Genomic DNA, 10,204 nt, shown 5'->3' on the forward strand with positions numbered 1-10,204 from the left:
AGCCTAATGCTGTGTTTGGTTGAAGGATTTGAGGAGGGATTTGGAAAGGGAAAGGGAAAAGGTGTGTGAAACTAGGTGAAATGTAGGTATATTTTATTCACATTTCACCAAATTTTTCATTTTTCCTTTCCAAATCTCTCTTCAAATCCTCCAACCAAACACAGCGTAAGTCTATTTCTTTTATTTTGTTCCTCTCGATTACTTTCATGTCCGATTGAGCGACACATGTAGAGAAGTGTTAGACTATGTTTGGATCTGTGACATGGGGAAAGGTATGTGAAGGGAAATGAAAAGGAAAGCCATAAACATACAATCTCACATCATTTTTGTAGGTCACCGAAGTGGTTCATATTGTCTATGTGCCCCTCCAATTTTGCCAGTTTGTTGAGTTGGATACCTCTAAAATGTAAATCAAACTAGATGACTTAGAAAATTGTGCATGTCAACAAGACCAGTCTCTTGATCCAATACGATTAAAAGAAACAAAGAAGAATGCATACAAGTGACAAATGATATAGATTCGAGTCAGAAAGCTATGAACCATGAAAAAATTAACTCAAAATCTACCTCGAACAAATTGTATAGTGTAAATTTGAAGTTAGTAAAATGTGAAACACACATAGAATGATTGTCATTCATAAATGTGTTTTTGTAGATACTTTTCTGTGTAATTTTTTTTAGTTTTACAGCATTGTTGTTCATGAGCTACCCAAAACAAGGCTTTCCGAGTCTAATTCTGAACCCATTTCAAAGTTGAGTTGGTTCCGAGGGTAGGCCCATTCAAAGCATTTCACAGCCTTGGCAATTTTTGGACACTGGTCTAGTAAAGCTAGCCAAGTGAAAATTTAAAATTTCATCGCCTATTTTAATGCATGGTAAAGTAAATGCACAAGAAACGAGTGCATATGTGTATTATTATCCATACCACCAAGTTATACTATGTGAGTGTACATGTGAGACTAGTTAATCCAACGATTTATACCCATATATGATATGTTTCGATGGTATTTTTGACATTGTTATATTTATTTATTGAGAGTAAAAGTAACAGCAACAGATATCTCGCCAGAGTAGGTTTTATCGGGGAGGACAACTCTATATTTTTGAGGTCGAAGTTCGGCCTTTCCCTTCTCTACTCCAAATGATAGAACATCCTTTATGTATATCCTACACAAAAAGAACACACTAAATCTTAATAACAATTTAAAATAGTGTTTGTTTGATTGGAAAATAAGGTTAATTAGATTTTTTTTTTTTTTTTTTTTTTTTTTTTTTTACGTTGTTTCGCCAACCAAGTTGTCATCTGAGAGCTTGTGCCTGTCCATGATACGAAGAATAAGCTTATATGTTTGATCTTCATGAACACCTGGAACTGGATACTCTACGTTAAATGTCATTTTCTCATTCCATACTAGTTTCCTTCCTTCACCTGCATTTTTCGAATTTTAAATTGTGATTTATTGTTAGAATTTAGTTTTGACTTGGATTGCCTTTGAATCTAAGAATCTTAAGATTTGTGGAGCATACCCAACTTTAATTTAAAGAAAATGAAATAAAACAATAAGTAGAATTATATATATATTGGGGAAAGATTCTGGATCCAAACACTACCATCAAGACCAGAATGTGAATACTAGGTTAGGGTCAACATCGGGCTAAGTCGACCAGTGAAAATAGAGCCGAAGTCCGTTCATAGGCTAAGCCTAGCGGGCTTTTTTTGAAAGCTCATATTGGGTCAACCTGTGAGTCAAAACCTTAGGCCTAAGCCCTACCCAAAGGGATTAGCCCAGGGGCAACGGGTTGGGTCAACAAGCCAATCTCATGGCCTAGCCTACAAGCTTAGCCCAACAAGTTAAGATTCAAGGCCTAGTTGTTGTTGTTTTTTTTTTTTTTTCTCATAATTTTTGACGAGCTCGTAAGCCAATCTAATCAGCTACGCCAACAAGTGGGCCAATGGGCAAGCCAACATATGCGCTAGCCTAGGCCCAAGCTTATTTGGGCCAGGCCGCCTATAATAAGTCCAACGAGCTCAACGTATTTGTTTATCGACCTTAAAAGTCAAACTTGAGCTGAACTTGAAAATTGATCAGGCTAAACTTCACTTGCTCATTAATACAAATCATGCTCCTTGATAATGAAGAAAAAGTTTTAACTCAATAAAAAAAAATTAAGTCGGTTGATGAAATATTATTCTATATTATATAACTCATTTTACATTTATAATATATAAATAGGGTCTTATTAATAAGTGGCCTTAGGGCATAAGAAAAACATAAAAAATTATCAATCTTGATGCATTTATTTTTAAATTCAATACACTTTTTATAAATTTTAAAATATTTTATAATTTTTTTATACTTTTTCAATATACTTTTTCTCACCTTTTCCAATATTAACAAGTGTCATGGCCACTTGTTAGTGTTTTCCATACAAATAATACATTTATCTTATTATTAAGCAAATAATAAATTAGTCAAACTTATTTTAATTCGAGCTCAACTCATTTATGAAATGAGTTTAAAAATTTAACTCGAACACATCATATATATATATATATATGTAGTATTTTTCTCTTACTTAGATAACATATTCTAAAGGCTTACTTTAAAAAAAAAAAAAAAAAAAATCATATCAGCATACCTTTTCTATTTACATATAAAATTCTACACAAATTCAATTTCAATTATAATAACCAATTTTACATGGACTTTATTTGAGAAATACTTATTTTTCATCGTGTATTTAGTTTTCTCATTGTTAAATTTCTTTTATATAGTTGATATTTTAATTTAATTATTATGATATTTGAAAAAAAAAATTATCTTGATATACAAATAAATAAATAAGATAGAATACACTTAATTATGTACATTGCATAGATCAAATTAATTTTCTTTTATATTTTTATTTTTTTATCTATCTTATTGATGTCTTAATATTAATTTATATTTAATTTTTTTATTTAACATGAAATTATTTTTTACAAAACATTTATATTTAATTTAAATTTTATATACCTACATACAATATGTATGAATAATTCAAAAAGAATATACTCTACATATTTAATTTATGTATTTTCTTCTTAATCTAATCACAACATATTTATTTTTAATCTTTTAAATAAATTTTGTGCTGTTCTATTTATATATATTTTTATTTTCTAAATAAATATAAACATAAAAATAATAATAAATAATTAGAATTACTTTTAGTTTTATATTACTAATTCTCTTTCTAATTTAAATATTATTTTAATATCAAAATGAGTGTTTATTTTACTATCTTATAATTTAATATATATATACATATATGTATATATCATATAAAATCATTATATGATAATTACACTGTTATAGCACAATAGAACTAAAATTATCAAAATAAATAAATAATTTAATTAAATTTGTTATATATAAGTATTCAAATAACACTTTTATAGAACGATAAAGCTAAAATTATTAAAATAAATCGTTAAAATTAAAATTTTATTTTAAATTAAATTAATATTATTCTTTTGTAATACATATTATAATATAAAATATCATTATATTAATTAAAGTTAACTCTATTTTTTTATGTCAGACATCATATTTCTAGAAATGTTTTACATAAGAGTATAGCATCAAATTTGATATTGATTGATTAAAATAACGGAACTCAATATTTTTTTATTAAATTTTTAGAAAATGAATTAACAAATGTCAAATGATAGTGTGGAGTATTATTAAAGAATAATGACTCATCGAAAATGATTGTGTATTTTAAGGCACCTATTGATGTTTCTTGAATAATTTTTAAATAAAAATTTTGAATTTATAGTATTACTAATAATGCACTTTTATGAGCTCTGCCAGAAAAGATATGCAAAAATAATTTAGTCGGAATAAAAATTTTGCAGTTGTTATATTGTGTCAAATAATTAATTAAAACCCCTTTGAGAGCTGAAATTATTAAAATTATAGAGATTTTCTGTCAGATTCCTTTTGAGGACACTGTTTATGATTTGAATTTATAATTTTTTCCGCATCAATTAACTCTTATGATTTTACTAATATAAGCATAAATCCTACTTTTGAGTCAACCCACCTTAAACATTTTTTCGTGTAATAAAATTATTAGATATTGTTATATAAAAATATTATAACAGATCATAATCAAAGAAAAGAGGTCACTGATGTGCTAAAAAACACAACAGTGACTGTGGTACCTCTGTTTGAGGTGTATTATGATCTTATTTTTATGATCCAAACCGTTATTTTGTAGGGTTTGTTGAGTACTTCATACCTATCAAAAATCATATTAATCGGATATCAACAACTATATGATCGATAACCAAAAAAATAAATAATAAGTTTTTCTTTTGAGAAATAGCATAAACAATATGCAATTCGATCATATAGTTATTGATATCCGATTAATATAATTTTTGGTAGGCATGAAGTACTCAACAAACCCTACAATATGAACGGTTTAGATCATAAAAATAAGACCATAATACACCTCAAACAGAGGCACCACAGTTACTGTTCTGCTTTGAGCACAGGAGGGACCCCTGTTCCCATAATCAAATAACACTTGAAATATAATTAAAGACCCGATACACTAATTTAGACATAACAAAAAATATAAGAAATTAGTAAAGACTTTTTAATAACCAAAATAATACACCATGAGTTATAATCAAGTCATAAGTTGTATATTCTAGAATTTTCCATTGTTTTTATTTTTTTCAGACAAAAATATTTTGATATAAGTGGAATTCATAATTTTTGATAAATTAGATTAACACAAATGAGAATTTGATTTCAGATTGAGAATATACTCTCTTTTTTTTAAACCTGAAAATAAATTATTTTTATGAGTCTACTTTACAAAAGATTATACACAGTAACAATAATTTTCATCCGTCATTAACAAATCTATTTATCTTTACCTTTTAATTGTTAAAATTTTCTACACATGAAGTATTAAAATTCAAAATTAATTTTTTATTTTAAAAATAAAATCTTGTACATCGCACAAGTCCCCTTCTAATTTAAATACATAACGAATTGAGAAAACCTGAGCAAAATTCGCAAACAGCTTATTTATTTGCAACCTAGGGTGAAGCTCGCAAGTGAAAAAGGCCTACTAAGATTGGGTTGGGAATTTAAAATATTGAAATAGAAACAAATAAGCATTGTGAAGTGTGATTGATTCATGGTTACCTTGATCTGCAACGCAACTGGTAGATTCTTGGTTTTCATATTGAATCACAACATATGGACGCATCTTAATTGTATTACATGGATTAATACAATTGAAGCAACCTGGTCAATAAACATTGGAAATTCAAATATGTTTAAATTGATGTCTTTAATTAGAAGGAGATAAACATTTGTAAAATTAACGTTCTGTTTGGATTTTAAATTTTATAAAATTAAGAAGAAAAAAAAAATTGTATATTTAGGAAATCGAAACAGAGCATGAAGGTTAAGAAAATTAAAACTTACCAAGAACACTTTCCCTGTCTTTTAACCCATAGGCATCAACCAACAAAACCTCCAGAGTTCCTTTTGCCATCTCTCTCTCTCCTCTCTCTCTCTCTCTCTCTGAGACTTAGAATGTTGATTGAACTTTTGAAGGAAAAAGCATTGTATTTGTAATTGCATTGGCCACTAATTCTTTAGTCTTATCCGTTTTCTTATTACTTCCAGTGAGTTTGTATTGTCTACATTGGGCTCCTTTTAAGCTATATCTGGTTGAAAGATTTAGAAATGAATTTGAAAAAGAAAAAAGAAAAAAATATGTGAAACTAGGTAAAAATATAAGTATATTTTATTTATATTTTACCTACTTTTTTCATAATATTCAAATGTTATTATCTTATATAATAGGTGTGTAGAAAGAAATTAAAAGGATTGTGTTTCCAAAATAATGATCCAACGTGCCATTCCTTAGGGATGTTGTGATTGGTTAGTTAATTGAAAAAAAGTAGTAGCAACTGCAGAGGAACCTTGCCCCATTCTAAGTTTTTCTGCGAAACCCACTCCAACGTTCACATGCTGAAACATTAATAAAAGTCTTATACGTAAGACCCAAGAAAAAAAAAATAGAGTGGTGGCTGGTTTAATGGGGAAGACCATCTTACTTATAGCTTCTTTTTTTTTTTTTTTTTTATTGATTTATATTCATGTTTATACATTTAGCCACTAGCGTGTATCATATGTATTATGTGTTTTTGTGGTAAATATTATATAATTTTTAAGTAAAATTATAATAATTTGTTGTTTAAAAATGATATTATACATTTTGTCTTGATGTTACGTATTTTTGTGATAAAGTTTCTCATTTTTTTATCCAAATATTTTCTAACAAAACAAATGTGTAACATTATCACAAAAATGTAACAAAAAAAAAAAACATAATTTCATTTTTGAATTATAAATTGTGGTAATTTTATCAGAAAAATACATAATATTATTACAAAAATATGTAACATAACTACAAAAATGTATAACAAATATGCATACGATACACACATTTTAAAGGGTGTGTATCATATCATTAACCTAAAATTGGTGGAACACATCTGTGTATATGATTATTTCGTTTAAAAAAAATATATATTATAAATTGTATAATTGAATTCAAAATTAAAAAATTAAAATGAATTTGAAAAAAAAAAATGCCCATGCAACTGCTAGAGCGACATTTTGAAAAAATTCAAAAAATGATACTTATATCAACACCAATTACCTACTTATCTTTATAGCTAGTATGGATAAATTACACTGACCGTCCTTGAGGTTAGGGGTGAGTATGGTCCGGGTTGAATTGGATTGAAGTAAAATTAGGATCAATCCGTTATTTACGATTCTTGAAAAATTGGAACCAATCCAATCCGTTTAAAACATGGAATCAATTCGAACCAATCCATTTAAATATGGATTGGATCGGTTTAGGATTACAGATTCACATAATTAAATAACAAATATATATATATATATATATATACATAACATTTTAATTTCATAAAAATATAAACATAGCGCTATATCAGTTCCATAATAGCAACATGTTTTTTTATAATAGCGACATACTGTTATAGAATTTAAACAACCATAAGAAAATTAATTTCACCATAAGTATTTAGACCATTACAAATTAAAACTAAAAACTAACAAACAAAAGTAATAAAATAAGATATTATACGGTTTTAGGTTTGAGTTTAGATTTTATATATAATAAGAGAAGATACTATGGGGGAGGATGTATAATAAAAATATAGACTATTTGTATACGATCCGGATCGGTTCAATTCGGAACCGTGGGGTTCAATCCGGAACCATTCCGTGGACTACGGATTTTTAATTCTTCAATTCGGAACCGAACCGCAGATTCAAAAAATCAATCCAAACCTATCGGATTGGACTGGACTGGACTGGATCGGATTACGGATTTCACGGATTTCTTACTCAACCCTACTTGAGGTTTGGTCCAACTCACCCTTTGATGTTCTAAAAATTATATTTTCACTCATGTAGTTAATAGTCTCATTTCACAAACCCCCTACTTATATAAAAAATAACAACTTTTAGTAGAAAAATAGAAAAAATTACATTGAAAAAAAAGTAAAGCAAGGAAAAAAAACAAAGCAAGAAAATAGAGAGTGCATTAGTTCAATATCTTCATTCCATCTAAATAATTACAATGACAGGGGGATTAGTGTAATTTTTCAAACTTTAGGAGGTAATATGTATTAAATTCAAACATTAGAGGGTGTAAGTGTAATTAACCCTTATAGTATAGATAGATAGATATAAAAGCTATGGAATACAAATAATATATATATATATATATATGTGTGTGTGTGTGTGTGTGTGGGGACAAAAGAGATTAACCCCCTTGAAATATAGAGAAAATACAAATTTTATAATTTTGACATAATTAGGTAGACTTTCTTTTTAATAAAGTTAAAGGAATTAGAATTGATGTTGATGATGTGAAGACACAAAAATAAATAAGATAAAACATATATTTTAGTATAAAAGAAATGACAATATTATTTTTTAATCCATATAATTAATAAATTATTAATAAAAATACGTCCCAATATAATTATGTCAATTTTATAAAATTTTATATATTTTTTCCGAACCTCGAAGACAGTAGTTTAATTTATGGTATACATTTAAACTTGAAACTCATTCATATTATAATCACAACGTAGGATTCTAATGTTGAGATTTGCTTGGTCTTTGTTTTAGTAGTAAAGAATAAAAACAAGTTGTTAAACAAAAAAAAGATGATGCAAATGCATCTAGGAGTGGTTACAGGGAGTGGTTATTTTTCTCCTAACCCATTTGGATTATAAAACTTGTCATCATAATTAACATAGTAAAACCCCCCCCCCCCCCCCCCTTTTTTTTTTTAGTACATGCTATTTTAATAATTTTTTAACTTTTTATAAAAATATGTGTAAAAAAATAAAAAGAATAGTATGATAATTTATAGTTAGTTTTTGACTTTTTAACTAAAATATTTAGTCTCCAAACAAGTACTCCATTTGAACTTTGAATTTGTGTGGGAAAAAATATGAAAAAAATAAATAATAGTAAAACAATTACAAGACAGTGAAAAATGGGAAAAATATTTACCAAAAGTTGGGCGTGCAGCTTTTGTTGTAGTTTTATTGCACAGAAAAAGTTACACCCCATATATAATTATTTTTAGTCTTTTGTACTGAATTATAATTTCTCCCCAAAAAACTAACTCCTACTTGTTTTTTTTCTTTTCTTTTTCCTCCGCAAATTCAAGATTAGAACATAGTTTTATAAAATACAATTTCATGCATAACTTTGTTGTAAAAAATAAAAAATAAAAATAAAGATTTGATAGAGTCAAATTAGCACTCCTAAGATAATCCAAGTGAATCACCCACCGGCCAGATCTTGATGGTCTATCACGATTTGGGTCAATTTTGGAGGAAGAATATCAACCAAAAGACTTTTGTCGAATTGAAAATTTTTTAACCCATTGCTAACTCGCTATCTTCAAAATTGATAGATTGGTTAAATATTTTACTGGTTTCAAACTTGTAGTTGGTGTGGATTAAAAAAAATTAGAATGAGAGAAATATTAGTCAACAAGAAATTTTAAATTTCAACAACAAAAAAATAATTTATTCAAAATTTCAACACAAAATTCACAAGTTAATATGTGATGAAAATGAATAGCATCTGTCATCTTATTAATGGGTTACTAAAGTTGGGAGAAATAATGTGTGAGCAAACGCAAGATAATTTTAAATTAATTTGTAGGCAAGTTAATAAATTTTAAACAAAAAGCTAATCGATCCACCAATTTTTATTATCTTGCCTAACCCAAGTTGCTCACCTTTTTAAACTGCACCAATTAGGTGGTGTTTGGGAAGCAAGTTCCCAAATTTTTTTCTCATTTTTTCCATTAAAAGACGAAAGTTTTACAAAATAAAAAAAAAAACACATCCAAACAAAATATCACATCCAACCCCATAATCATTTCATTTTTTCTCTCACAAACATCACTTCCAACCACATAAAAACCCAACTATCTTCCCAAACACTAAAAAATTTTTATCTCATAAAAACCTAAATCTAATAAAATCTACATAAAAACTCACTTCCCAAACACCCTCTTAGTATAGATTGGCGCAGCTTGACAAATTGATAATTTTTTTTACACCCATAATATTCACTCTCTCCTCAAGGAAATCAATAAATTACTAATTATTTTACCAACCACACATATATGTGTGCAACTTATAGAAAAATAACCACCGAGGGTGGTGGCCCAGTGGTGAAGGCATTGTCTTCCCACAGCCATGAGTGAAGTTCAACTCTTGGGGGCACGAAATTCCTGGATTTTCCAATTTTCCAGGGGCTCGCTTCTGTGACCTGCCTGGGCCTGCGGAGGTTGTGATGCCCCCACAGAACCTCTTTTTTTTTGTGTTCAAAAAAAAAAAAAAAAAAAAAAAAAACACTTATAGAAAAATAACATACCAAATGGAGACCAAATGCAAATAGAAAAACTTGAACCCTAGACCTATCAGAACCAAAGCTCTGAGATGATATTAGATCAGCAATTGTCTCAAGAGCTTAAATTGTGAGGAAATGACCATAGTGGCAACATCTATTTGATTTTCTAATTTCACTAGTCTATCCTGTGACAATAGTGGGAA

General features: G+C 28.1%; 1 protein-coding gene across 2 annotated transcripts; it reads right to left on the minus strand.

Annotated features, from left to right (window-relative positions):
- Positions 1 to 885: 885 nt before the first annotated feature.
- Positions 886 to 5,695, minus strand: LOC114321427 (16 kDa phloem protein 1). Of its 2 annotated transcripts, none has more exons than XM_028268592.2 (4): positions 5,496 to 5,695; positions 5,211 to 5,312; positions 1,279 to 1,429; positions 886 to 1,167 (listed from the first exon to the last, which is right to left on the minus strand). In XM_028268592.2, exons 1-4 carry the CDS (start codon positions 5,563 to 5,565, stop codon positions 1,026 to 1,028), a joined length of 465 nt encoding a protein of 154 aa, XP_028124393.2. In that variant the 5' UTR covers positions 5,566 to 5,695; the 3' UTR covers positions 886 to 1,025. The 2 variants fall into 2 exon arrangements, with proteins under 2 accessions (XP_028124393.2, XP_028124394.2); XM_028268593.2 differs by having other exon boundaries at positions 1,367 to 1,429; positions 5,496 to 5,657.
- Positions 5,696 to 10,204: the final 4,509 nt, after the last annotated feature.

The sequence above is a fragment of the Camellia sinensis genome, chromosome 10, assembly GCF_055761805.1.
Source record: "Camellia sinensis isolate YWXY chromosome 10, ASM5576180v1, whole genome shotgun sequence".
NCBI lineage: Eukaryota > Viridiplantae > Streptophyta > Magnoliopsida > Ericales > Theaceae > Camellia > Camellia sinensis.